Source organism: Peromyscus leucopus, chromosome 2 (genome assembly GCF_004664715.2).
Source record: "Peromyscus leucopus breed LL Stock chromosome 2, UCI_PerLeu_2.1, whole genome shotgun sequence".
Classification (NCBI taxonomy): Eukaryota; Metazoa; Chordata; class Mammalia; order Rodentia; family Cricetidae; genus Peromyscus; species Peromyscus leucopus.
Window position 1 is genome coordinate 117,306,862 of NC_051064.1, and position 27,917 is coordinate 117,334,778.

A 27,917-nucleotide genomic window follows, 5' to 3' on the forward strand; every position below is an offset into this window, starting at 1 on the left:
AAGCCACCATGTGGGGGCTTGAAATTAAACCCAGGTTCTCTGCAAAAGTAACAAGTGCTCTTAAATGCTGAGCCATCTCTCTAGCCCCAGTAAAAAAAAATTTCCTTTATTTATTTATTTACTTATTTATGTTTTAGTTTTTTGAGACAGGGTTTCACTGTGTAATGGCTCTGGCTGTCCTGGAATTTGCTTTGTAGACCAGGCTGGCCTCAAACTCACAGTGATCCACCTGCCTCTGCCTCCTGAATGCTGGGATTAAAGGAATGGGCCACCACCCCCTGCTCCCAGTAAATTTTTCTAATTTAATTTTTTAACATTTGTATGTATATATGTGGGCACAGTGGAGGTCACAGGACAATCTGGGAAGTCAGTTCTCTTTCATCACATGGGTCCTGAACTCATTATCAGACCTCATAGTACCATCTTGCTAGCTCCAAGTTGGCACACTTTGAAAACCCATTCTCTTCTATGAAGCGCTAGCATCCCACAAACAACTAGATCAAAAGCAGAGTACCTGACGGCAGGCATACGTCCTGCTTCAAAAAGAGAATGCAGCCAAGTGGCGGTGGCGCACGCCTTTAATCTCAGCACTCTGGAGGCAGAGCCAGGTGGATCTCTCTGAGTTCAAGGTCAGCCTGGTCTACAGAGCAAGATCCAGGACAGGCACCAAAACTACACAGAGAAACCCTGTCTAGAAAAACCAAAAGAGGAGGTGGGGATCAGACTGAGCCTCCCGTCTCGGCTTTATCCACAGAAACCCCAGGTAAGCTGCAGACCTTGTGAAGCTGTGGAATGACATCAAATGAGATTCATCTGGAAAAACCTACGGAGAAAAAGGAAGGGCAGAAGCAGGAAGGACAAACAGACCGATGCCAATGAAAGGCGCTTGGGCTCTGTCAGCTCTCAAGAGACTTTAGGGGTCATTTAGTCAGTCTTCCAGTAAGACATAAATCCTATCAGTGACGCCCTTGTCTCAGAACCAGGTGGGTCGTGTGTGTGTGTGTGTGTGTGTATGTGTGTGTGTGTGTGTGTGTGTGTACATGCAACACTTAAGTACAGTGCCCATACCAGAAGGGGAAGGAGGATTGCCTGGAACCAGAGTTGCAGACATTTGTGAGCTGCCATGGGGTGCTGGAAACCAAACTTGGGTCCTCTGCAAGAGCAGTTAATGCTCTTGACCACTGAGCCATCAGGGCTTGATTCTCAGTTTTTAATGTGCCTCCATGTCATGGAAAGAGACTTTAAAAATGTCCATATCTAGAGACAGTGAGGGGTTCACTCATTGGTTAAAGGCGTTTGTCACCAACCCTGCAGACCTGTGAATTCAATCTCTGGAATCCATGTAGTGTAGAGGACCCACTCTGGTAAGTTGTCCTCTGACTTCTACATGTGCACTGTGGCACACATACACACAAACATTTATTAATGTAATAAAAAAAAATTAAGCCACTTATGTTTCTAAAGCTGGGCATCATGGGGCATGCCATTAATCGCAACACTTGGGAGGCAAAAGTAGGTAGATCTCTATGAGTTCCAGGCCAGCTTGGTCTACATATCAAATTCCAGGCCAGCCAAGACTACATAGTGAAACCAGCCTCCAAACCAACAACAAAAGCAACATATATTTCTAAAGAAAACCTGTATCAATTAATACAGGGACCAAGGTAGTAATTTTTAAAAATTATTTGTGTGTGAGGGTGTTTTGCCTGCATGTCTGTGTGCATGTGTGCCTTGTGCCTGAGAAGATCACAGAGGGTACCAGATCCCCTGGAACTGGAGTTATTCGGTTGGAAACCATCATCCAGGTGCTGGGAATGGAGTCTTGGTTCTCTGGAAGAACAGCCAGTCTTAACTATTGAGCCATCTCCCCAACCTCAGCAGCAATATTTTAAACAATTACTCCGGGGCGATTCTATTCTCCACACTTTGAAGAACACCGAGTTCTGGGTTTTCAATCAATACTTCCCTGTCAATTAGTTTGTTTTTCAGTCAGGGGGAAAGGGAGGGGGCAGCTTAAATTAGCCGAAGTCAGGGTGAGCTAGAGCATTTATCCGGGCACTGGCAGATTCTCAGCCGTCTGCCTGGTTTCGTCTTTCTCCACGTGTGTCCGCTTCGCCTCAGTCATCTCAAGGCAGCCGGCAAGCAGTAGTCCTTCACGATTTCTCTTCTAAGCCAGGTAGAAACACGGCTTTCATAGAACTGAGCACCCAGAAATAAACCCAGGCAGCTAAAGCCACTGATTATTTACTTATTTTGATTTTGAGACAGGGGCTCACTCTGTAGTCCTAGCTGTCCTGTAACTTGCTATGTAGATCAGGCTGTATTCAAACTCACAAAGATCTACCCATCTCTGCTTGCTAAATGCTGGGATTAAAGGCTTGAGCCACCATGCCTGATACAGCTACTTAATTTTTGATAAAGACTGTCAAAAATATGTTGGGATAAACTTTTTATACACTGTGTGAAGATGTATCTGTTCAACCTCATCTGCCTAAGGTACCTTTTGATTGGTTTAATAAAGAGCTGAACAGCCTATTAATAGATAGGCAGAAAAGGATAGGCGAGACTTTCGGGGAGAGATAGGAACTCTGGGAAAAAATCTGAGGTGTGGGAGATTTCCCAGTCAGATACAGATGGTACTGAGGAGAGGTAACAAGCCAGGCAGAACATAAATTAATATAAACAGGTTAATTTAAGTTTGAAGAGTTAGTTGGGAACAAGCCTAAGCTAAGGCCAAGCTTTCATACTTAAGAAGTCTCAATGTCATTATTTGGAAGCTTGCAGTCCAAAGAAATGTATGTTTTAAAAAAATACACATTGCATAAAAGATAGCATCCTCAAAAAAATAGTGCTGGAAAAACAGATATGCATACATAGGAGAATGAAACTTGATCCCTCTCTCATTCTGTATACAAATCATTTCAGAAAGAATCAAAGACTCTGATATAGGAACTGAAACTGAAATTTCGAGGGGAAACATGAAGATCCAGACATGGAAAGCCAGGCATGGTGTGCATACCTGTAACCTCAGCACCAGAGAGGCAAAGGGCATCCTCAGCTATATAGCTAATCCAAAGGCAGCCTGGGCTGGAACAATGGTTCAGTGGTTAATAAGTACTGACCACTTTTCCAGAGGACTTGGGTTCTATTCTCAGCACTTACTCATGGCAGCTCACAACTGTCTGTAACTCTGGTTCCAGAGAATCTGATGGCTTTTTTTTTTTTTTTTTTTTGGTGGTGGTGGTAGTGATGGTGGTAAAACAGGGTCTCACTATGTAGACCAGGCTGGTCTTGAACTTCTGCCTGCCTCTACCTCCAGAGTGCTGGCATTAAAGACATGTGACATCATGAACTGCTTAGTTTGTTTTTCCTTTATTTTTAAAATTATACATTATATATCACTTAATATGGTTTAAATTTGCATTTCCCTGATGGCTAAGGATATTGAACATTTAAAAAATATAGAAATCATTTACATTGTTTATTTTGAATTGCCCATTTATTGATTGGAAGATGTTTTTGTTTTGTTTTGCTTTGTTTTTTAAGACAAGGTTTCTCTGTGTTACCCTGGCTGTCCTGGAACTAGCTCTGTAGACCAGGCTGGCCTGAACTCAGAGAGATCCACCTGCCTCTGCCTCCTAAGTACTGGGATCAAAGGCATTTGCCATCACCACCCAGCTTGGTTTGGTTTTTGGTTCTTTGAGACAGGGTCTCATGCAGCCCAGGCAGGACTGGAATTTACTTGAGTTGAGGATAACCTTGAACTCCTGATATTCCTGCCTCTACCCACCAAGTGCTAGGATTACAGGCATGCAGCACACATCATCAAGGATTTTTGCTGTGGTTGGATCCTGGCTTTGGGAAAGTTCAAATGAGACGTTCTCAGGAGGGTTTTAAAGATATCCTGAACATGTAATTAAGCCAAAAACACCTAACCAGTTAGACCAGTTGCAAACCCACAGTAAAGATCCTGGGGTCACTAGGAGATCTTTAGACTTTAAATAATCCTAATGCCCTTATCGTGTTCAAAAACAACATATCAAAAATCCAGTGGTCCCCAAATATAAAGATAAAACTTTTACAGGACATCTAGTTATAAATCAACTCCATCTTCCAACCATAGTGATAGAAGGCAGACCAGGCATTTCTGAGACTAGAAACAAAAGAAGTGACTGAAAGCCAAAACCAGAAGGTAACTTTTTATCTTTTTTTTTTTTTTTTGAAACAGGGTTTCTCTATGTAGTTTTAGTGCCTGTTCTGGATCTCACTCTGTAGACCAGGCTGGCCTTGAACTCCCAGAGATCCGCCTGGCTCTGCCTTCCAAGTGCTGGAATTAAAGGCTTGCGCCACAACTGCCCAGCCAGAAGGTAACTTTTTTTGTTTGTTTCTCAAGACAGGTTTTATCTGTGTAGCCCTGGCTGTCCTGGAACTCGCTCTGTAGACCAGGCTGGCCTTGAACTCAAAGATCAAGCTGCCTCTGCCTCCCAAGTGCTGGGACTAAAGGTGTACACCACCACTGTCTGGTCAGAAGTTAACTTTTAAGGATAGAAGTATTTTCTTTTTCTTTTTTTAAGATTTATTTATTACATATACAGTGTTCTGCCTCCATGTATCCCTGCAGGCCAGAAGAGGGCACCAGATCTCATTACAGATGGTTGTAAGCCACCATGTGGTTGCTGGGAATTGAACTCAGGACCTCTAGAAGAACAGCCAGTGCTCCTATCCTCTGAGCCATCTCTCCAGCCCTAGGATTATTTTCAATGTCTCTTGGTGATTGTGGCTTTATTATTAAACACTCACTAAATAGCACACTGATGGATTGCAAGGTAATAGAAATAACATCATATATCATATGTTCCATTGTATGAATATCCAGTTTATTCATCCCCTTTCTTGCTCAGAGACACATGGACTATGCTTGTGAGCAGGACTGCTATGATACCCTTTACAGGTGTACTGGCATACATATATGAGTTTTTCTTGAATTGATCCTTAGCACTGTAGTAACTGAGTTAGAGGGCAGTATATGTTCAATTATAGGAGACAAACTGTTTTCCAAAGTAGTTGTGATAGTTGGTCTGAGGTGTCAACATGATCGGATTCAGAGACACCTTGGACTGGGGAAATACATCTGTATGTCTACAGAAATGTTTCCAGAGAGGACTGGCCCATGGGACAGTGACCAGAGAGGAAAAGATCCACCCTCAATACGGTGGGACCCTCAAAAGGGCAAACTGCCCAGATGATGAAGGTAAGTATAGAGAAGGCAGCCCTCCAGCCAGCGAGTCTCTTTCTGCTCCAAGTGATACCACCCACTTGCTGCTGATGCCCACTGACATCAGACTGATTCTTCAGCTCTTCAATACTGGTTCAATGAATACCACAACTTTCCAGGAAATTTCCAAACTTCAGTGTTGTATTGAGACAACTCAGGCGTCCTTGGGAACTTCATTCTCTGCCTCTTCAGTGTGCAGATGACTATTGGTGGACTACCCAGCCTCTATCCAATCCAATAAATCCCCTTTATAACATATACACATACGTGCATATACATGTGTGTCTGCATACACATGCTATTGGTTCTGTTCCTTTAGAAAACCCTGCCTAATACAGCAGTTCTGTTTTTCTTACCTAATCTGTCTGTCCTAATTAGCCTGTGATCCAAGGGCCAGCAGACCCTCTCCTCCTCAATGATTACTGCTTAGCTTTCAATTAACACCAGGCAGATATCCAAGAGCCTATGGGCAGAAACCCAGGCACAAAGGTCTCTCAGCTTCAGCTGAGAGTAAAGTACAGAGTAAACAGCAGGCAGGGACTATATACCGTGAACAGAAGCTGGTAAGGGTCCTCCTCTGGGAACCAAGTTCTCTGGAGTTCCATCTTACTGGCTTCACTTGATTTAAAGTCTGAAAGGCCTTCCAGGGTCCTCAGTTATAATACCAATCTCAAGAAAGGAAATGGCTTAATCTTTGCTAATGTCCTTCTCAATGGATACTTCTAACACCCAAACACAGATTAGCAGGGAAAACATGAAAAACAAAAAGAACAACAATAAAGGAGGGATAAGGACAGTGGGAAGATAGCCAATAAATAAAGTTGGAAGATAGCTAATAAATCTAAAAGAATTTTTTTAAAAAGGAAATATCTTTAGAATATTAAGAGTTTCCAAGCCAGGTGGTGGTGGTGAATGCCTTTAATCCCAGCACTTGGGAGGCAGACATGAGGATCTCTGAGTTCAAGACCTGCCTGGTCTATAAAGGGAGTTCCAGGACAACCAGGGCTACACAGTAAAAACCTGTCTAAAAAAAAAAAAAAAAAAAAAAATTGAAAAAATAAAAGTGGGAAGAGCCAAGAAATAGTCAAGTTATTCACAAAGCATACATACACATATATGTGTGTGCGCATGGGTGACCATAAGCAATGTTTACTATCCCCTGGCACTAAAGGTTGCCTTCTTTTGACAAATGCTAAAATATAACTAGTATGCAAGTCTGCGTGTTATGTAATGTCACTCTAAAACACTGTGTGAGGCAAAATCCTACTATGCTGGGGAAGGATTTGGAGGTGGGCCAAAACAGGTACCAGAGCCGGCACAGACTAGAAATAAAAACAAGACATTTGAAATAAAATATCAGATTCCTAGGTACTTGGAAAGTAAAAGGAAGTAGGCTGCCACTTTGAAGACGAGGAAACCCAGTCATTTCCCATAGTCCCAAACATACCCCTACCAGCTGCCATACAGGAACACACAGAATACTTGCTGTTATGCAGGACATAAAAGAAACATACAAAAACAGTATGTACCAGAAGCAGCTTTTGCAGTCACATCTGAAGGAAGGCCAGAAGCATTCAGCTCAGGAAACCTTTCTCAGTGTAAGAGGATTACCAGTCACGGACTCAACAGTTTTAGTTACTTATTCCTTAAATTAGAACATGTGCCATATGGAGACACTGGGAAGGCTGGTGGAACTGTGGGCTGATAAAATGGAACTCACCAGTGGGCGAGCGCTGTATGTCGGTCGGGGTTGGGCACTTTGGAGAGTGTTCTCGGCAGCTTTGGCTGACACACAGAAAACCATAATGGGACTTAGACTGATGTGAAGTCCCCAACTACAGGCCCAGCTCTATAGCACTTCAATAACTTTATTGGCTGAATGTTTCTTCCCAAGTTTACAGCTTAAACTATGGGCTTATTCACTGATTCTGTCTAAATCCCTAGTGGAGCAGGGGCCTTAGTATAGGCTAAAGGGCAGAAGTAAGGTCTGAGTTAGAAACCTGCTGATAATCCACAACTGGGCATCAGTCCTACTGCTTACTGTTTACAACTATCTTTAGAAAACACACAGGATGGAGACGGGCCTTGGAGTGCATCTCTGCCACGGGTCTGTTTCAATGCCTCTGACAAAGCTATTGTCTTCCTACTTCAGGGACGAGTGACATTAGGACAGCCTCTGCATTTTGCAGAAGTACATAGGCCCAAAATTGGCCATGAGGTTTGGTATTACCAGCTCCCCAACCTGGCAGGAAGGGAAGAAACAGAATGTGTCCACGAAAAGCTTTCGGAAGTAAGACAGGTCTTCCACTTGAACCTTGATGTTGTATTGATTGGCCAGGAGCTCAATGGCACCTTGCACCACATACTCATTCTGTAAGTGTGACAGTGAGCAAGTGGAGTAGACGACATGACCTCCTGGTTTGGTGGCAAGGAGTCCAGCCCTGAAACCAAGAAAGAAAAGAAAAAAAAAAGCAGTGACTAGTATACTTCCCGGAAGTGTGAGAGGGCTAGGACCGTGTATGTGTGTGGGGTGCAGCCTACTGCCTGACGGAGAAGCCCCACCATATCCAGCTCCAGAACGCCTTCACAGAAGAATCCTTTGATGGGGCTGGAGAGAGGGCTCCGTGGTAAAGAGCACATACTGCTCTTGTGGCGGTCCGAAGTTCAGTACCCAGCACCCAGGTCACCATTTTTCTATAACTCCAAGTCCAGGAGGAACCAAGATCTCTGACCTGCATGGGCATCTATACTTATCTGCACATACCCACATGAAGACACACGTGCATACACGTAATTAAAAATAATAAAAATAAACCTAAAAAAAAAAAAGAATGATCTTAGCCCTTCGGTGGTGGCACACACCTTTAATCCCAGCGCCAGCTCCAGGACAGGCTCCAAAGCTACACAGAGAAATGCTGTCTCAAAAAACCAAAAAAATAAAAAGTAAAAAGAATGATCCTTTGAAGCCTGATTCTGGTTATGAATGAAACCTTGATGCTGGCTATCAGTTGAATTCTCTCCTCAGTCATTCAGACCCTCGGCCCCTCCCCCTCCTTTTTTTTTATTTCCCTTTCTCTTTCTCTTCTCCCTATCTTTTTTTGTTTGTTTTGTTTGTTTTTTTTTTCGAGACAGGGTTTCTCTGTGTAGTTTTGTGCCTTTCCTGGAACTCACTTGGTAGCCCAGGCTGGCCTCGAACTCACAGAGATCCTCCTGCCTCTGCCTCCCAAGTGCTGGGATTAAAGGCGTGCACCACCACCGCCCGGCTTCTTCCTATCTTTTTATCTCCTCCCCCCCCCCCCCCCCCCCCGAGCTGAGGACTGAAGCCAGGGCATTGCACTTGCTAGGCAAGCACTCTACCACTGAGCTAAATCTCCAACCCCCCTATCTTTTTCTTTTTCTAAGATCTCATTGTATAACTTTGGCTGACCTAGAACTCACTTTGTAGACCAGGCTGGCCTCAAACTCACAGAGATCCTCCTGCCTCTGCCTCCTGAGTGCTGGGGTTAAAGATGTGTGCCATGTCTGTTCTCTCTCTCTCTCCTGTGTGTGTGTGTGTGTGTGTGTGTGTGTGTGTGTGTGTGTGTGTGTGTGTTTCGAGAAAGCCTGGCTGTCCTAGAATTACTCTGTAGACCAGATTGGACTTGAACTCAGAGATCCGTCTGCCTCTGCCTCCCGAGTGCTGGGATTAAAGGTGTGCTCCACCACTACCTGGTAGTTCTCTCTCTCTCTCTTTTTAAAAATAAATAAATGTAATAGTTCTTTTCCTTAAAAATACTTATTACTTATTTTTATTTTATGTGTATGTGTGTGCCTGAATGTATGGATATGTATTACATGTGTGCAGGAGCCCATGAAGGTCAGAAGAGGCATTGGATCCACTGGTAGTGGAGTTACAGATGGTTGTGAGCAGCCATGTGGTTGCTGGGAATCAAACTTGGGTCTTCTGCAAGAGCAGACATGCTCTTAACTGCTGAGCCATCTCTCCAGTCTCTTTCTTTCTCTGAGATAGGGTCTCACTGTGTCACCTAGGTTAGCACCTAGGATGAGGTCAAGCTATCCTTTTGCCTCAGCTCCCCAAATAACCAGGGATACAGATATATACCACTATATCTGCTTTTCAAAACTATGCAAGTCACTGGCACTGAGTTTGGTAAAATGGTGAAGGTGTACTTATTATTCTAGAAAGGACAATCTCATGAAGCCTATTGCCTCCAGGCAAATCTCCAACCCAAGGATTCTTCTATGTGCTGGTCTTGGCATGCTTCCAGTAAAGTCTGAGAATCTGTAACTGTATCACTCACGCCAGAAGCTGCGCCTGCAGCATAGGCAACATCTGTCTCTCCTTCTTCCTTGAGCGCCGGAAGATGTTGTTCTCTTCCTCGTGAAGGGAGTGGCGGTCTGTGGTACACGGCACATCTACCAACACCTACCCAGAGTGTCAAGAGATAAAGTATTAAAGCTCCTTCCAGGTTCTTCTGACTTAAGTCAGAGCAGTTAGGGCCCAAGTCAATGAAGTTCAATGGAAATGCTAGCTCTACCCATCCCTCCATTGCAGAGTTCCTGACAAGGATTCTCATTTTGACCTGATAGACAACTGTGAAACAGTAAGTAGAAAAATAGTATATTTAGAAATATTCATGGTTAATCAAAAAGCCAAACCAAGCCAGGCATGGTGGTACATGCCTGTCATTCTAGCCCTTGAGAGGATTGCTACAAGTTTGAAGGTAACCTGGTCTCTACAGTTTTCCAGGCCAGCCAGGGGTACAGAGTAAGACCCTGTCTCAAAAAAGTAAAACAAAAGGAAATGAAAATCTATACATGACAGACACACTTATCATTCCAGTGCTTCAGAGTCAAAGGCAGGACAATTAGGAGTGATAGCCAGCCTCAGCTTACACAATGAATCTGAGGCCAGCCTAGGTTTCACGAGACCCTGTTTCAAAACAAAACCTGCATATAAATTTAATTGTAATTAAATAACTGATATCAACCTAGGAAAAAAATCTTAGTGCTTCAAGACTCTGTTTGTTATAGACTGTTTGAACTGTTTGTTCAAGACTCTGTTTGTTATACGGCATAGGCATCTCCACATCAGGCAGTGTCCAATGTGTAGTTACCAACCATATGCCAGGATGGTATACTAGCTGAATCTTGGCCTCCAGTGTGTTTATGATTTCCCCATGAAAAAACATGGGGGAAAATATGTTCAAATAAACATATTATTTGAATTTTATTATTTGAAACAAAAAAACTTTAACTTGGGAAGGGAGGGAGGGAACCCTTGAATGCAAGGGAAGGGTGACTGTTCTGCTACAAACATGCAGAGTGCTGGACTCTAAGGTGTTTAACACTTCCCTAGCACACAGCAAACTGCATACTACTCTTTCTTCAACGAATAAATCAATGAAGATATCTTCAAGCACCAAAGCTGTTTCAAACGCTTGAAGCACTGTCAAGTAAAACGGGAGGGAATTCATTCTCAATTGTTCCACAAGGCATAGCTAGGATCAGTGAACAGAAAGTGATGGCAATAACGCTGAACGCTTGCTGTAGTATGACACTGTGCAAAGGCGTTCTTAGTCACCTGTGGGACGGGCCCTACAATGACCCACACTGAAGAAGTTACAGCACAAAGGAAAGTTGAAGTGACTCACAAAAAGCTTCCAGCTGGCAAGTCATGAAGCCAGGACTCCAATCCAAAGAGGCTTCCAGAATGCTACCCCTTACCCGTAGGCCATGAAATCTACAGATCTGTTGTTGTTGTTGTTGTTACTGCTACTGCTGTTTTTCAAGGTAAGTTTTGTCTCTGTAGCCCTGGCTGTCCTGGAATTCACTCTGTAGACCAGGCTGGCCTTAAACTCAGAAATCCGCCTGTCTCTGCCTTCTGAGTGCTGGGATTAAAGGTGTGCACCATCACTGCCTAGCTATATTCTTTGTCCATTTTATACATGTGTACAATATACAGGGATCATAAACCACATTTTAAATAAGTAATTTTAAAGTATACTAATTAAAAGAAGAAAATAACTAGGGGCTCAGTGGTTAAGAGCACTTTATTGCTTTTGTAGAGAACCCAGGTTCAAGTGCCAGCATCCACATGGAGGTTCACAACTGCCTGTAACTCCAGTTCCTGGGAATCTGACTCTCTCTTCTGACCTCTGAGGCCAACAGACCCATATGTGGTGCACACATACATGAAGGCTAAACACTTACACACATAAAAATAAATAAACTGGCCAGGCGGTGGTGGTGCACGCCTTTAATCCCAGCACTCGGGAGGCAAAGCCAGGCGGATCTCTGTGAGTTTGATGCCAGCCTGGTCTATAAAGCAAGATCCAGGACAGACACCAAAATACCACAGAGAAACCCTGTCTCGAATAAACAAACAAACAAACCTAAAAGGATTTTTTTTAAGGAAATAACTTTAAAATATTAAGAGTTTCAAAGCCAGAGGGTAGTGGTAGTGCACGCCTTTAGTTCCAGCACTTGGGAGGCAGAGGCAGGTGGGTCTTTGTGAGTTTGAGGCCAGCCTGGTCTACAGAACAAGTTACAGGACAGCCAAGGCTACACAGAGAAACCCTGTCTCAAAAAAACAGAAAACAAAAAAGGGTGTGGGAGTTTCAATAACATACACAACAGGAGAATGTGAGAGACACTGTGCAACAGAACAGTCAGCCAGCAGCAATAACGAAGGGATGAGAAAACGTGCTCACTGCCAGCAGAAGCAAGACTGGAGGGACCGCCAGAGAATTTCTCAAACTCTGTCCAAATCTTAACTGAGAGAGACCATTAACCAGCAATTTTACTTCAAAAGCATAAAATTAAAAAGGACTAAACCTTTTAATTAATTAAAAAGTCATAGATGTCAAAACAGCATACTACCATTTCTATTTTTAAGAAAGCACAATTATATTTTCAAATAGAAATTATATAAAGGCTATAGAAAAATAAAAACAATAGTTATCTACAGGAAGTAGATGACTGTGTACAGGTCTAAAAAGAAAGCTTATTTCCCACCTGATACCCTTTTATACCTCCCGAATTTTGCACTATGTGTTATATTAATATTCAGAAATAAATAAAATGTTCTCATTCATACTCATCTTCATGAAGGCTCCCAAGCAACCAACTGACTTCAGAAATAAAATATGCCTAATAACTTTTTCCACACTCAGTTAAGTTCAAATTCTTTTTGCTGCCAACTATCTCTAATGAAAATAGCAGCAAGTCATCTAAGCTGAACTGAGAACTCTGCAAATAGATCTTTCTCCAAATCACTCATGGGGAACTCTCTAGGTCCAAAAACAGCCCACACATTCAAAACACAGGGGTTGGGTCCTACTCCCGGGACTGAGGCCAGAACACAAAGGTCAGAAATCACTTACCCGGTCATAGGTGTCCCCCTCCAGTTCTCCCCACTTCCTGCCATCCCACGAGGTGACTCGAACTTGATTCCCTTCCCTGATCTCTTGAGGCACATAACTGTGAAGGACCTTCTGCAGCCTGCCTATTCGGGAAGTGGAGAGATCATTGGCCGCTAGATTGCCTGTGTGGAAATAAAGAGTCTTCAGAGGCTACAACTCAATGGCATATCACACCAACAAAAGGTGTTGATGGAAAATGAAACCAATTTTCAGGTATGGCCAATCAACACAGACCCCAGAGACAGGGATATTTATTACCTATGTGGCAGCAAATCAGTCACTCTGGAGCGGAGGTCATGAGGACAAATACCCACCAAAAGGAAAAGTAAAGAGATAATAAAGCAGATCAAGAAAAAGTATTTCTAAAGAAATACGGTCTCTCCCACTACCCACCCCTTCATTCTGTGACAGGATCTTATTCTGTAGCCCAGACTGGCCATCAACCTGTGATCATCCTGCCTCAATGCTAGGTTTACAGGGACACACTGGCCATCCCAATTTATTGTTCGCTTTTGACACAGGTTATTGCTATGGTGCCTAGACTGTCCGCAAACTTGTCAAGCAAATCTATCTTAGCTTCTTGAGGAGCTGGGACTACATGTGTATGTCACTGTGCCTAGCTACTCAGTCTCTTTGAGACATTGGTTGTCTCAGGTAGGTATCTATTGCTGTGATAAACACCATGACCAAAAGCAGCTTGGAGAGGAAAGGGTTTATTTCAGCTTACAGTTCAGAGTCCATCATGGAGGAAAGTCAAGGCATTAGCTGGAGACAGAAACTGAAGCAGAGACTGTGTAGGAACTGCTTATGTGCCTGCTCAGTTTGCTTTCCTCTATACCCCAGGACTACCTGCCCAAGGGTAGTACCCACAGTGGGCTGGGTTAAGTAATCTGATGGAGACCTTTTCTCAACTGAGGTTTCTCTTCCCAGATAACTCAAGCTTATGTCAAGATGAAAAACAAACAAAACAGGACATTATGTTTCTCTTGGGCTTCAGTAGATACTATAGGTTATTCACTGAGAATTTATTATTATCATCTTATTCCTTAATAACAGAACCTTAGCTTTACCAACAGAGGACAATGTGCACCAACAGAGTACATCTTGTGGTTTTCTTTTTACAACTAAGTATGACTAAATCACTAGGTTTGGTTAGTGAACTGTAGACATATCATGTGGGGCCTCTGGGAAAATGTATGTAAAAGGCTAACACAATCATTCCTTCTGCCTCAAACTGAAATGGGCTGGCTGAAGTTCTAGCAGCTCTCTTGTTCCGTGATATTGATCCTAAGAATGATGCCTATAAGTCAAGCAGTGGTGGCGCACGCCTTTAATCCCAACACTCAGGAGGCAGAAGCAGACAGATCTCTGAGTTGGAGGCCAGCCGGGTCTACAGCATGAGTTCCAGAACAGCCAGGACTACAAAGAGAAACCTTTTCTCAAAAAACAAAAACAAAAAAAAAAAATACAAGAAAAGAAGTCTATACTAAAGCTGCAAAAATAAAAACAACTTAAGTCCTTGATGTCTATGGCGCCTCCACACTGATCCCTAGACTTTCTGGATACTTTTTAGACAAGCATCTCATGTATGAGAGGCATATTTATTCTTTAAGCCACTTAGCTATCTTATGTATAAAACTGAACCTAATAATTTACTACCTTACATTCTTTTCTATTTATTTTTCTTTACGTGTAATAAATCTGTGTAAATGCATGCCTGTGGAGGTCAGAAGCAGAAGTCAGGTCCCCTAGAGCTGAAGTTACAGGCGTTTTCAACTGCCTGATGTGGGTGCTGGGAACCAAGAGTTCCTAACTGCTGAGCCACCTCTCCAGGCCCACCACTTCTCTGACAAACATGAATTTAAGGAATATTTGTTGTTGTTTTTACTCTTCACTCTTTTGGCTCTTTTGGGGGGCTACCACCCAGCTCCCAAACAAATCACACACAGAGGCTTATTCTTTCTTATGAATGCCTGGCCTTAGCTTGGCTTATTTCTAGTCAGCTTTTCTTAAATTATCCCATCTACCTTTTGCCTCTGGGCTTTTACCTTTCTATATTTCTGTATTTCTTTCTTTACTTCTTACTCCATGGCTGCTGTGCAGCTGGGTGACTGGCCCTGGGGTCCTCCTCCTTCTCTAGCTCTTAGATCTCTTCTCCTAGGTTTCTTCTCCTATTTATTCTCTCTGCCTGCCAGTCCCACCTATCCTTTCTCTTGCCTCACTATTGGCTATTTAGTTTTGTCAGCTTTTCTTTCTCTCTCTCTCTCTTTTTTTTTTTTTTTTTTTTTTTTTTTTTTTTTTTTGGTTTTTTCGAGATAGGGTTTCTCTGTGTAGCTTTGGAGCCTGTCCTGGATCTCACTCTGTAGCCCAGGCTGGCCTCGAACTCAGACAGAACTGCCTGCCTCTGTCTCTCGAGTGCTGGGATTAAAGGCGTGCGCCACCACTGCCCGGCTCAGTTTTGTGGGCTTTTTTGTTTGTTTGTTTTGTTTTTCGAACAGGGTTTCTCTGCGTTGCTTTGGGGCCTGTCCTCTGTAGACTAGGCTGGCCTTGAACTCAGAGACCCACCTGCCTCTGCCTCCTGAGTGCTGGGATCAAAGTCATGCAGCACCTCTGCCCTGCTAGCCAGTTCAGCTCTTTATCAGACCATCAGGTGGTTTAGACAGGCACAGTAACACAACCGTGTCACAGAGGTAAACAAACGCAACATAAAAGAATGCAACACATCTCTGCATCATTAAAACAAATGTTTCACAGCATAAACAAATGTAGCACTTCTTAAAATAATATTCTACAACAAATACCAGGTAGCTTTTAGTTCTACTATACGAAGAATGTTCCTGTAAGAGTGATGTTAAGGCAGGCCTGGCGGCACAAGCCTGTGATGCCCGCACCAGGGAGGATGGGGAAAAGAATCAAGAGCCTGAAGACAGGTCTAAAAAATGGGATCCTGTCTTTAAACAAAAAACCAAAAGGCTTGACAATAAATGACAGCCGACAGCCAGCCTCAGAGCAAGGAGAACCAAGAGTGGGAACTGTAATGAAGAACTGCAGGATGCTGCTAGGAAGAGGTTTAGTGCTCCCATAAGAAATGGCCCAGTTTTTGAGGGCACTCAACATAAAAAAATCAGATACTCTGTTCTGAAGGAATTTTCAGGAGGAAACAAAGTGAGAAAGGAAAGATGGCTTTCTGCTTCTGTGTCCAGCATTTGTAAGATTTCCGTTCCACAATCCCTTCCGAACTCGTTTCCCCTGCATAAACAAGAGGGCTGACAAAGTGAATCTGAGTTCCATGCTTGCCCTGATACTTGATGACCCTATCTATGTTCTGGGGTCAAGAAGTTAGTCACTCGGGTGAGTACCTAGGATGCAGAAGAGGTGCTGCTAATTTAGTACACCTTGGAAGCACTTCTCCCTTCTGATGGATTCTCACAGCATTCAGATCAGCACAGCACAGCACAGCGTGGACTCTTGCTCTGGACTCACTTCTTAACCCGTGCCAACATCTTTTCTATCTGAACTTCCAGAAAGCTGAAAGCAAATCACTCATGGGCATACCAAGAGGCTAGAGGCTAACTCAAACAATGCAAGCCAGCTTTGGAGTAACAAGAACAGAAGGTTCACACCTAATAGAAAGGCCCAGGCCCATGGTGGGAGAGGCCTGGCTAAGCTCTGGGTCAGATGTGAAAATCACATCCCCTTATGGCTATCTCTCAGGCCTCAGGGAAAAGGTAACTTCTACTTTAAGGCAGGATGTTGGCCAGTGGCTGGCTAAAGTGAGCATTATAAATGCCAATGTCACCTATCTTATGAATGCCAGCATCACCTATGACACTGAGACACATAAAGCTTCTGCCTGTTCCCAAGGAATTCATGTGTGTGTGTGTGTGTGTGTGTGTGTGTGTGTGTGTGTGTGTGTGTGTTTTGAGACAGGGTTTCTTTGTGTTGCTCTGGCTGTCCAGGAACTTGCTCTGTAGACCAGGCTGACCTCAAACTCACAGAGATCCACCCGATTCTGCCTCCCGAGTGCTGGGACTAAAGGAGTGTGTCACCACACCCAGCATGGAATTTATAATCTTGAGGAGGGAGAAGACACTTACCCATTAAAACTCTGAGGAAAGGCTACTAATAGTAATGTGCTGGTGGGTTATGCTCATGGCATGGGTGCACAGAAAAGAAACCATCCTGAACAAGCCAGCACAGCTATGTGCGAAGACTTCCTGGAGGTAGCACACTTGAACTGAGGCCTGAAAGCTAAAAGGATTTGGATAACACAGCTGGGATGGGGGAGGAATTCTAGAGAATGGAACATGAGCAAAGGCAGCAGAGTGTGTTGGAAGGAGTACAAAGAAATGTGACTTTATCTTAGAGACAAATCAGCAAATACAAAAGGATAAGAGGATCATGTGATACATTTATCAGAGTCCTGATTTAATCTGCCTGCAGAAGCCTTGGTCAGTCATTTTTCTTGACCAACTGACAATAAACTTAGCAAATATTATTACCCATTTGACCCTGGGGCCAGGAAGCTTATCACATTCAGTGTGTCTTGACTGGGTGAAGTGGGGGACTCTGTCTAAGATACCATCCCACTGACTTACGGCAACAGCCTGTCTGAAGTAATGCCAGTGTTTTTCCCCCAGGAGCTGCACACAGGTCAAGCACGGTGTCTCCAGGCTGCAGACCAAGAGCCAGGACAGGTAGCAAGGAGGCAGCATCCATCAGGTAGTAATCCATGAGACCCAGGCTGCCAAGTCTGGAAGAGAGAAGATCATCACATCGACTGGGAGCCAAGGTGAGCAAGTCCATGCCTTTTAGGATCAGTAAGCTCCACTCAGCAAAATTATTTCTCAGAAACTCATTCATTCATCTATACAGAATTCACAGTACTCATTCATTCATCTATATAATATCCATAGTAATTTTCTTTTAAGAAACAAGATCAAGGTCTCATGTGTCCCACACTGGCCTCAAGCTTGCTATGAAGCTGAGGATGACACTGAACTGCAGATCTTCCTGCTCCACTAATGAACTGTGGAATTACAGGTTTGAGCCACCACCCCTGGCTTATACAATGTGGATAAAACTCAGGGTGCTATGCATGCTCGGTAAGCATTCTACCAACTAAGCTACATCCCCATCCCTGAGTGATCCTTTTGAAAACAGATCGATTTACTCCAAACTAGCCTCACTAGCCACTTGCTATTCCTTTATTGAGCCGCACGCGCTCCTCTCTCGGGCCTTTGAATCCCCATGCCTTCTGCCCTTAGCACTCTTCCTTTAACTGTCCCTGGTGTGCATCACTACTTCTATCAGGCACTATCTCAAAGTGACCTCTTCAGAGCCACTGGCATTCCCTGACTAGTCTACCCAAAATCACAGCCTCGGTCCTGTCACTTTCTATTTCCTGCTACACTGTTTTCCTTTAAAGCACTTGTTCCTCACTTTAAATGTACAAGTGTGTGTGTGTGTGTGTGTGTGTGTGTGTGTGTGTGTGTGTGTTTCTTTGATTTCCCCATATTAGGATGTAGTTCTAGGAGGGCAAAGATTTTGTCTGCTTTGTTCTCTGTACTATTCCCAAGGTTTGAAACAGTGTCTGGCACATAGTAGGAACCCAATTTTATTGGGTTACACATCAAGATACAAAGTACTTCACAAGTTCAGAAAGAAGGGCTATCAGTTATATGTACTGCAGCTACCTGAGTTGGGCCTGAAGAAGATCAGAGGTCTTTATTAGGTAAAAGGGGAAGAACATTCTAGGCAAAGGCATAAAAACTCAAAGCTTCTTTAAGATTTAGGGGTTGGGATTTAGCTCAGTGGTAGAGTGTTTGCCTAGCAAGTGCAAGGCCCTGGGTTCGGTCCTCAGCTCTGAAAAAAAAAAAAAAAAAAGATTTAGTGAGAAGGGCTGGAGAGAGAGCTCAGCAGTCAAGGGCACTGGCTTCTCTTCCAGAGAACCTAAGTTCTGCTCCCAGCACCCACATGGCGGCTCACAACCTTCTCCAATTCCAGGGGTTCTGACACCCACTTCTGCTCTGCAGAATCTTGCACACAATGGGGACATAGATTCACACATAAAGACAAAAAAACTAAAAATATTTAAAAGAGTAATGGGGGCATGCCTACATTCTCAGTGGTAGAATACCTGTCTAGTGTGGATGAAGCCTTAGGTTTAATCCTTAGTGGCAGGAAGAAGGGGAAAAAAGCCCAAGACTGGGGTTAAAAGGCAAGACAAACGCAAAAAGTCTTAAACCCTAATTAAGGATTTTGGACTATATATACAAGAAGTTATAAAAAGCTTTTAAGGAAATCACTTGGTTAGCTAGTTTGGCACTTAAGAAAGCTGGGTAGGCAGAGATGGTGCGGGTAGAAAGGGGGAGAAGATCAGCTGCAGCCTGTCATAGGACTTGCTGCCTCACAGGCCTGTTGCCATGGGGACAGTGAGTTGGGAGTGAGCAGCCGCTCCCCTTCCTGAGATGGAGTTCACATGGGCAGCCTTGGAACAGATTTGAAGATACAGAAAACCTAACAAGACAATGACCCCGGGCGAAGGGTGTGAAGGGACACGGCCGAGCACCAATGCCAGTCAGCCACAACAGCCACGACAGCCACGATAGTCCCCGGGCCCCAAGTCACAGCACTCCCCAGTCCTCACAAAGAGGCTAAGGCTTCCATGGAGGAGTTTCAAAGTCAAACCACACCTGAGTTTTTGTACCTCATGTCTCAAGAAGAAAAATTAATAAGAGGACTGAGAAATATGAGGAAGGCACAGAGCTGCAAAAATACAAGCAAACAGTCCATAAAAGCCCCCCTCATCAAGTCTCTTCCCCTCCCTCCTTAAACTGGTTCAGTTTGGGGAATCTGCTAAAAGCTACAGTTCTTCTATTAAAAAAAAAAAGACATACAATGTACAGTTATTATCAGGCTATTCCTAAATTGACAGAAGCTCCCTGGACTGCTGAGAGAGTAAGACCCCTCTGATTTCATAGGAAGCCCAGTGGGATGAGGGGTTCATAGGAAGCCCAGCAGGATAAGGGGTTGGCAAGAGACTGTGGTGAAAGGGAAAACCATCTCCAGAATCTGCCACATAGTCACTTTTCTCCCTTCTCTAAGAACCCCTGGAAGGGGTGCCAAGTGCCTCAAACAACTTAGGTCACAGGGTTTTTACTCCATGGCTCTGCAGACAGCCAGTGCCTCAGGACTGACTGTTGATCCTCACCCAATCTCTCCTGATACATGCAGTAACTAAAGTGATCTTAAGTGAAACAGATGAAAATACTAAGAGACTTTTTGTTTTTTTGAGACTGGCTTTCACATGGAGTTCCCACACTGGCCTTGAACTCCATATGCAGCTAAGCATGATCTCAAACTCCTGATCCTCTTGCCTCTACCTCCCAAGTGCTGGGATCACAGGTGTGTAAGACCATACCTGGCTGTGGGAGGTTATTGATGAATGCTGTATTATAGACTCTGTGTTAGATGTTTCAGTATGCCAAATTTCACTCCTCCTCGTCACAGTCCTAGAAGACAGTTAAATCTGCACTCCTCAGCAGTACTTTCTGAGTCTCAATCCTAACCCACTTCTCATTAGTTGTGTGCCTTTCAGTAAACTACTTCTCTGTACCTAGGTTTTTCCATCTGAAATAAGAGTACCTATAGCAGCCAAATAGTAGAGAGCTTGCCTAGTATGTCAGGCTCTGGATTCCAATAGTCAGCAAAAGAAAATGTATCTGCTATTATAGACAGGACTTTTTAGGGTTTGTCTGTTTGTTTGTTTGTTTGTTTGTTTTGGGTAGTGACAACTTCAAACTCCTGAGCCTCCTGCTCTACAGTTTTGGTTTTGGTTTTCTGTCTTTGGTTTTTGGAGACTGAGTCTTGCTGGTTAGCCCATCTAGCCTCTACCCCACCATCCTCATGCTTTAAGATAACAAGTGCTGGTATTGCAGGTTTGTACGACCATGTCCAGCTTCCTATTCTCAAGGACTAAAGCACAATACAGCACTTAATCGTGCAGTCTTTCCTCACTGAATTTCATACACATACGTACCTCCTCAAGACACTGAAAGTTCTGTCTTTCTTCAGCTCTGTCACTCACTTGCACTCCCAGGCAACTCCTATTTCCTACCAAAGTCCACTTCCTCTTGTCTTACTTTCCCAGGTGCCTGGCAGGGCAAACAGGGAGGGGAAAACGAATTTTCACTGGAAAGGATGCAGTGAGTTGCTCTTGTGAAAGGCAGATGTTTTCTACAGAAGGCAGTATGTGAGCACAAGTTCCTAGTGCAGGTTCTGGGGTTCAGAATACCAACTATACCACTTACTTTCTGAAGGATCAAAAGCGAATAAATACCTTAACTTCTTTGCACTTCAAATATAAAAGAGGGCAGGTATTCTTTCCATAAGGGAGTTAACAAACCAAAAAGAAGTGGTGCACATACAGCGCTTAGACAGTCTATAGAAGCACACCAGAAAGAAACACTAACAGTTCTGAGATGTATTACAGAGGGCAGGAGCTGAGCAACTCTGCATGTCCACTTCTAGCAGGGACTCAGGATGACCCTCATGGTTCCAGATCCTACCTGGCAGGGGGGAAGCGGCTAACATCCCCTCTGGAAAAAGTGAAGCATCGAAGGTTTGGACTGCAGTCCGGGGATGGAGTTGGAGAGAGGCCACTCTCAGGCTCCAGTTCCTGGCAAGAGATGGCTTCATTCACAAAGTCCTTGGCACTCAGCTGCTCTAGCTGAGCACTCACATTATCCCAAGCAGCAAAATTATTGACTAACGCACCATACTTCTGCTCTGAGAGAAGGCTAACACGAATTGATGGCCACAGATCTCCAAATTGTACACTGTAGGTCATGTCAAAATTTTGCAGAGCAAGTCGACTGGCAGGGAATTCTGGTTCTGTGGTAGCCTAAAAGAGAAAGGGCAAGCTTATTAATCTTTCCATCTTGACTCTATGTCTTATCGTCTGATTTTACTGTTTTAGCTAGAGTTTCTGTTGCTGTGATGAAACGCCATGGACCAAGGCATCTTGAGGAGGAAAGGATTTATTTCAGCTTATACTTCCAGGTGACAGTCCACCACTGAGGGAATTCAAGGCAAGAACTCAAACAGGGCAGGGACCACAGGAACTAATGCACAGGCCATGGAGGAGTGATGTTTACTGGCTTGCTTACTCAGGGCTTGCTCAGCTTGCTTTCTTATAGAACCCAGGACCACCAGCCCAGGGATGGCACCACTCACAATGGGCTGGGCCCTCCCCATCAATCAAAATCAAGAAAATACCTTACAGCCAGATCTTATGGAGGCATTCTCAATTGAGATCCCCTCCTTTGTCAAGTTGACATAAAACTAGCCAACATATCTACCAATAACTCAGACCCCCAAGGCAAATTCAAATCCATTCAGTGCTCCTCCTACCTTTGCATCCTGCCTCTGCCTACCAAAGGAGAAACTGGGAATTAGGAGAGTGAAGAGTTAGCCTTCATATCACTGGATTGGGAAGGGACACAATACCTCTCATAGTAACTGTGTAGGGGTCTTCAAGAAAGAGAGGCACAGTAGTACACACTTGTAATCCCAGCACTCAGCAGGCTGAGGCAGGAGGATCCAGAATTCAAAGCGAGTCTTGGGGGCTACAAAAACAAATTTGAGGCCAGATCAAGTTACACACCAACAGTCTCTTAGCAAGGTGGCTGAATGGGGAAAGGTTCTTGTAGCACGAATCTTAAAAGTTCTTATTAATAAAAACAAACCCAGAGCCAGGTATTGGGGTGAATGCTGGAAGATCAGAGAAGCAGAACAGGCCACAGCCACCTCACCTGGCCAATTCCTCAGGTGATCCTGTTTCCTCAGACTGGAAGCCTCTGAGTCCTCATCCGAATGGATCTCAGCTGAACTGTGCTGCTCAAAGCCTAAAAACTTAACCAGCTCTAGTTCCTGGTCCTCACACCTTAAATACCTTTCTGCTTTCTGCCATAGCTTCCTAAGATTAAAGGCGTGACTCACCATATCTGGCTGTTTCCAGTGTGGCTTTGAACTCACAGAGATCCTGATGGATCTCTGCCTCCAGAAGGCTAGGATTAAAGGTGTGAGTGCCACCATTTTCTGGCCTCTATGTCTGTCGTCTAGTGGCTGTTCTGTTCTCTGACTCCAGATAAGTTTATTAGGGTGCACGATATAGTGGGGAACACAATATCACCACAGGTTCTTGCCACTAGATGTGACTATCTAAGTTTGATCTTTGGGACCCATATGAACTGATTTCCCCAAGTGGTTGTCGACCACCCCAGGTATACCACAGCACATATATGCACACATGCACACACCCATACCCATACCAATAAATAAATAAATGTCATTTTAAAAAGTCTCCTGAGCCGGGCGGTGGTGGTGCACACCTTTAATCCCAGCACTCAGGAGGCAGAGCCAGGAAGATCTCTGTGAGTTCGAGGCCAGCGTGGTCTACAGAGTGAAATCCAAGACAGGAACCAAAACTACACAGAGAAACCCTGTCTCAAAAACAAACAAACAAACAAATATATAAAAAGTCTCCTGTTATTCTACTACTCAGGAGGTAGAAGGGAAGGTCATTCTTGGCTACATAGAGTTCTAGACAAATTGGGACACAAAAGACTATCTCAAACACACACACACACAAACACACACATACACACACACACACACACACACACACACACACGAGAGGAGAGAGAGAGAGAGAGAGAGAGAGAGAGAGAGAGAGAGAGAGAGAGAAGCACATAAAAGAGTCTCAAAAAATGAAAGAGGGGGAGTGACTGAGGACTTGAGCTGGAATGGACCTCAATTTATGTGTGCCAGTGCTTGCCTAGCACATGCAATGCCCTAAATTTGACACCTAGCATTGAAAAGGAGGGAGGGGACTTAAGAAGTCACTCAAGAAAAAACTCTTGAAGAAACGATTTCCTCAAGCCCTGGAAAAGCTTGAGGTGTAAAGCTTTTTTCGAGACAGGGTTTCTCTGTGTAACGGCCCTGGCTGTTCTGAACTGGCCCTGTAGACCAGTCTGGGCTTGAACTCACAGAAATCCACCTGCCTCTGCCTTCCCAGTGCTGGGATTAAAGGTGTGCGCCACCATGTCCAGACACTTTTATCCTTTATAATCCTGTAATCAAAAATGTGTTCATGTCTACTAGCTTATGAGAGCTCTATGGAAATAGTGCTCAACAGGGCACAAACATAATCATAATATCATCTTTCACATCTGATGGAGCAGTGAGTCACTTACCAAAGCCCGTGCAGTGAATGGGCAACATGATGCACAGAATCATAGAGCCGAGGTGTTTTGGAAGATTTCCCAGACCCCAGGAAGGCAGAAGAAAGACCATTCACAAAATCCTAAGGTATGAACTAAAGCAGAAACTTCTAGGGTGACTGTTATGGGGCTAGCAGTGAAGAACATGAATCAGATTCAAAAAGAACTGAAGTCTTCAGATGAGGCGCCCACACGTTGGTCCGGGGTTGCAACAACTGGGATGCTGTTACTGACAGTCTTGTTACAGCAACTTCTGCTCTACCCTGGGTTTTCGTTCTGGTCAGAATTTGTGTTCTGGCCATCATTTCTTCTTATTGTGGGGACTCGTGCTCCGACCATGACTTTTCCTATGGTGAGGACTCTTGCTCTGGCTCTTATTTTTACCACCTTGAGGACTCTTGCTACCCTTCCGACTTCTGCTAAGGTGCAGTTTTCCCACGTGGCCCTCACTGAAGCTCAAGTGGGTACTCTCGCCAAGGTCCTGAGTCTGGCTTTGGGAAGGACTACTGCTCCGGCTCCGACTTTGGCTCCGACTTCGGCTCCGACGGGAACCCCTGCCTTGGGGACTCTTGCTTTGATTACTAATGGAATTCTTGTTCTGGTTCTGGCTCTGGCTCTGGCTCTGGCTCTGGCTTCTGTTTTGGCTACTCTGGCTCTCACTACTCTGACATGCATTAATAATAAAGGTTGAGCTACAACTGGCAATAGTGCTACAGGTGGAGCTCTTGGGTGAAGGCAAAGAACTGCTGTAGGGAATCTGGGGGGGATCTTTGGGTGGGCCTGGAGGGGACACAGCATAGGTATGAAGGCCACAGGGAATAGTATTGGGGCAAAGCCGAACTCGAGGGACAACAGGTAAACATCGCGGGTCAAAGGGTGTCCTCAGAGGGATAAAAGAATAGATGTGGGTAGAACAAGGAGGCACCACAGGCTTGCTATTGGGTGGTGGTGGGCCCCTGGGGGCAGCATATGTGCCAGAGGGAACCACAGGCTGGTTATGACCCTGAGGGAGGAGACGTGTAGAGTGGTCCAGGGGGCTAGAGAGCGGGGATGGATAGGAAGTGGTAGGAACCCCAGAATACATATGGGTATTGCCGGGGGATACGGGAGGTGGTCCATGGGGACTGCTCTTGGGATATCTACTGGGCAAGAGAGGACTACAAGGCAGGCACTGGGGACAGGAAGTAGGGGCAACAGTTTTAAGGGTTGCTGGATCCACAGCAGTCTCTGGGGGATGTTCTTTCGGTAAGGGATTTGAAGTAGTTGTGATGGATGGCTCCATAAGAGGATAAGAGTGGCCAAAAGACTGGGAGAACGGCTGAGGGGAGGTGTTGGTCTTATGGGACTTAGGATGATTAAGAGGGGTGTGGTGGGGCGTGTTGACCAGAGAGCGACACCTGTAGGGAGTGCGCCGTGAATCTGAGGATCTGGGGGACTTCCCTTGATGGGGAACTGGGGTAGGGAGAGGGGGTTCATTGTAACTTCTGGGTGACTGAGGTGGAGCTAAAAACTGGTTGCCCAGGGGAGATGGGAAATACAGGGTAGGACAAGCATACTGAGGAAGAGGCGCTTCCGTGGGGCAGGGAGTTAGCAAGAGGTAAGAGTTCCCCTCTGTCTCCCAAGACAGAAAGGACTCTAAGCAAGGTTGAGGCTGGGAGGAGCTAGGAGAACCAGCACTCTCGGATGGTAGGTTGACAGAGTAAGGACTCCTAGGGGGAGGGATCTGGGATTCTGAGCAAAGATGGGAATAATGAAAAGTGCCCTGTTGGGTTAAGATGGGAGAGCAAGACACGCCTGCCTGAGAAGAAAGTGGAGGGCCACCACCATTTTTCCCAAGAGATCCATCAAGCTGTGGTTTAGGTTCATAAGAGTCTGGAGGCTTAGGGTGGTCATGGTAAAGATTGCCAGTGGGTGGGATAGATGCTGAGGAAAGAGGAAGGTCATTGTAACTTCTCCCCGAGGACCAGGGGGAGATCATGGGTCCAGTTTCCAACACTCTGTTAGAAATGGATGGGGATGCCAGAGGTCTACTTTCCACAGTACGATGAGCAAGGGGAGGGGAAATTATAAGGCCAGGTCTCAGGGGCCTATGGGTAAGAAGGGGTGAAATTATGTAATTTCCCTGGGACCCGGGCACACGGGGAGTCGAAATCACGGGGCCAGTTTCAAAGGATATATGAGTGAGTTGAGGGGAAGTTACTGGGCTGGTTCTGAGGGGCTGATGAATGAGAGGTGGGGAAGTCACCGGACTACAATAACAAAAGCACGGGCTTGGAGGACCTGGGCTCGGAGGGATTGGACGCTGAGATCTTGAGGAACCGATGCAGTTGCAATAAAAGTTCCGCTGACCAGGAGAGGGTGACCCCTGAAGGCTGAATCGGTCAAAACAAGGGCTCGGAGGGGCTGAATGGGGCAACTCTTGGCTGTACAGCCTTCCTAGGAGTGGGGAAAAGGGTTCAAAAGAACATCTCTGTGGGGGTGGGGAAGAGGATACAGAGGCTTGAGGGGCTGGGGAGGGCACCCGTTGGGATAAGCAAGGAGATGTAATGGTGAACCTTTTGCCTGCATTTGGAGAAAGGCCAGTAGTACAGGGAAGGTGGTCGCTGAACTCTTTCCTGGACGGCAAAGGCACCTCAAGAGAGAGGACAGGGCTGAATCCTTTACTGCAGGGCAACGGGGACCCAGGAGGGAAGGGGTAGTTGTTATGAGCTTTTGCTAGGGGTGAGGTGGCAGGGGCTGAAAGTTCAAGGAGGAAAGGAGGAGAAGAGGTCATGGGACAGGAGGGGAAGGGAAAGAGGGAGAAATAAAAGGGAAAAGAAGGGGTGGGAAAGGTAAGGGAAAGGTAAGCAAAAAAAAAAAAAAAGGAACATGAGGCGATGTGACGTCACCGAAAGAACGAAAGCGCAGGTGATGACTTAACATAGAGGGGCGGAGTCAGGAGGCTGCTTATGCAACAGGAAGAGGGGACTTGTTCATAAAAGGGCAGGCCGAGGTGTGCTATCAGTTTCGAGAAGGTTACGGACCCTGGAATGGATGCAACTGTGAACGACGGAGAACACAAGGGCTGTTTTAAGTTTCCCTCTGATGTCCGCCGCCAGACCTTACCCATTTCTTCTTATATCGGTATCTCCGCGGGACCGGTGTGAAGTCCACGAGCTTCAGCAGCTTCCGAACACCTCTTACTACGGGCGCAGCCATGTCAGCGGGCAACGCCAAGGAACTCCGACCGGAACCGCAGCTGCGCACTCCCGGGTTCCGGGGAGGGCTCTGCGCTATTTAAAATAAAAGCGGCAAAAGGGGAGGGAGTTAGGCTGGCGGCTCTCCCAAGGTTCCGTCCTGCCTGCGCCCGCCGCCGAGAGCAAACACCGCCGGCCAGAGACCCCGAGGAGCGTCGCGGCGGTGGCTGTGCTAGAAAACCTAAAGAGGCTCCCCGGGGGAGAGGGTGGGGGGCGCGGGGGACAGGGAGAGACTTCTGGGCTCAAACTGCACGAGAAAGATCCTGAAGTAGAGCGAAATTAGACCAGATTTTTTTTGGCAGAAGCGGAATTGCGGGGAAGACGTAGAAGCTTCAGTGTCAGGATACGATACTTTTCAAGACTCGGTACCTAGTTTTGTGTTCTTTCTGAGAGACTCTTAGATTGTGTAAGCTTTAGACCCAACCACACTTGACTCCACTATTCAGGATCCAAGGAAGAGGAAGGAGTGATTAGTATTTTTAGAAATGATCCTATGGGCGGGCATAGTGGCGTATGAGCTACATAGTCAACTCTTATGGGGGGGGGGGAGATAAGAGGGGATGATTTGGATTAGCGTACTGGCAGTGAGAACACAGAGGACTCCAGTAACTGATACAATTGTAGGACAAATCGGTCCTTCTAAAGTAGCATAAAGCAGTGTGTGCTTCTCTTATGTGAAACTCTGGGTTCAGTCCCC

At 45.2% G+C, this 27,917-nt stretch overlaps 1 protein-coding gene across 2 annotated transcripts; it reads right to left on the reverse strand.

The window, feature by feature from the left end:
- Positions 1 to 7,123: 7,123 nt before the first annotated feature.
- Nsun4 (NOP2/Sun RNA methyltransferase 4) lies at positions 7,124 to 27,256 on the reverse strand. 2 transcript variants are annotated; one of them, XM_028889366.2, is made up of 6 exons: positions 27,090 to 27,256; positions 21,270 to 21,604; positions 17,298 to 17,452; positions 12,661 to 12,821; positions 9,577 to 9,701; positions 7,124 to 7,716 (listed from the first exon to the last, which is right to left on the reverse strand). In XM_028889366.2, exons 1-6 carry the CDS (start codon positions 27,180 to 27,182, stop codon positions 7,440 to 7,442), a joined length of 1,146 nt encoding a protein of 381 aa, XP_028745199.1. In that variant the 5' UTR covers positions 27,183 to 27,256; the 3' UTR covers positions 7,124 to 7,439. The 2 variants fall into 2 exon arrangements, with proteins under 2 accessions (XP_028745199.1, XP_037058735.1); XM_037202840.1 differs by lacking the exon at positions 27,090 to 27,256 and adding an exon at positions 23,958 to 26,785.
- Between the last annotated feature and the right edge of the window lie 661 nt (positions 27,257 to 27,917).

What these genes read in the sequence shown, in the direction of transcription:
- Nsun4 (XM_028889366.2), bottom strand. Translation starts at nt 27,182, where the DNA reads ATGGCTGCGCCCGTAGTAAGAGGTGTTCGGAAGCTGCTGAAGCTCGTG. An exon ending in AGCCGCTTCCCCCCTGCCAG is followed by an intron (nt 17,453 to 21,269) that starts GTAGGATCTGGA and finishes TCTCTCTTCCAG; the next exon opens with ACTTGGCAGCCTGGGTCTCA. An exon ending in CTGCAGGCGCAGCTTCTGGC is followed by an intron (nt 7,717 to 9,576) that starts GTGAGTGATACA and finishes TCTTGGTTTCAG; the next exon opens with GGCTGGACTCCTTGCCACCA.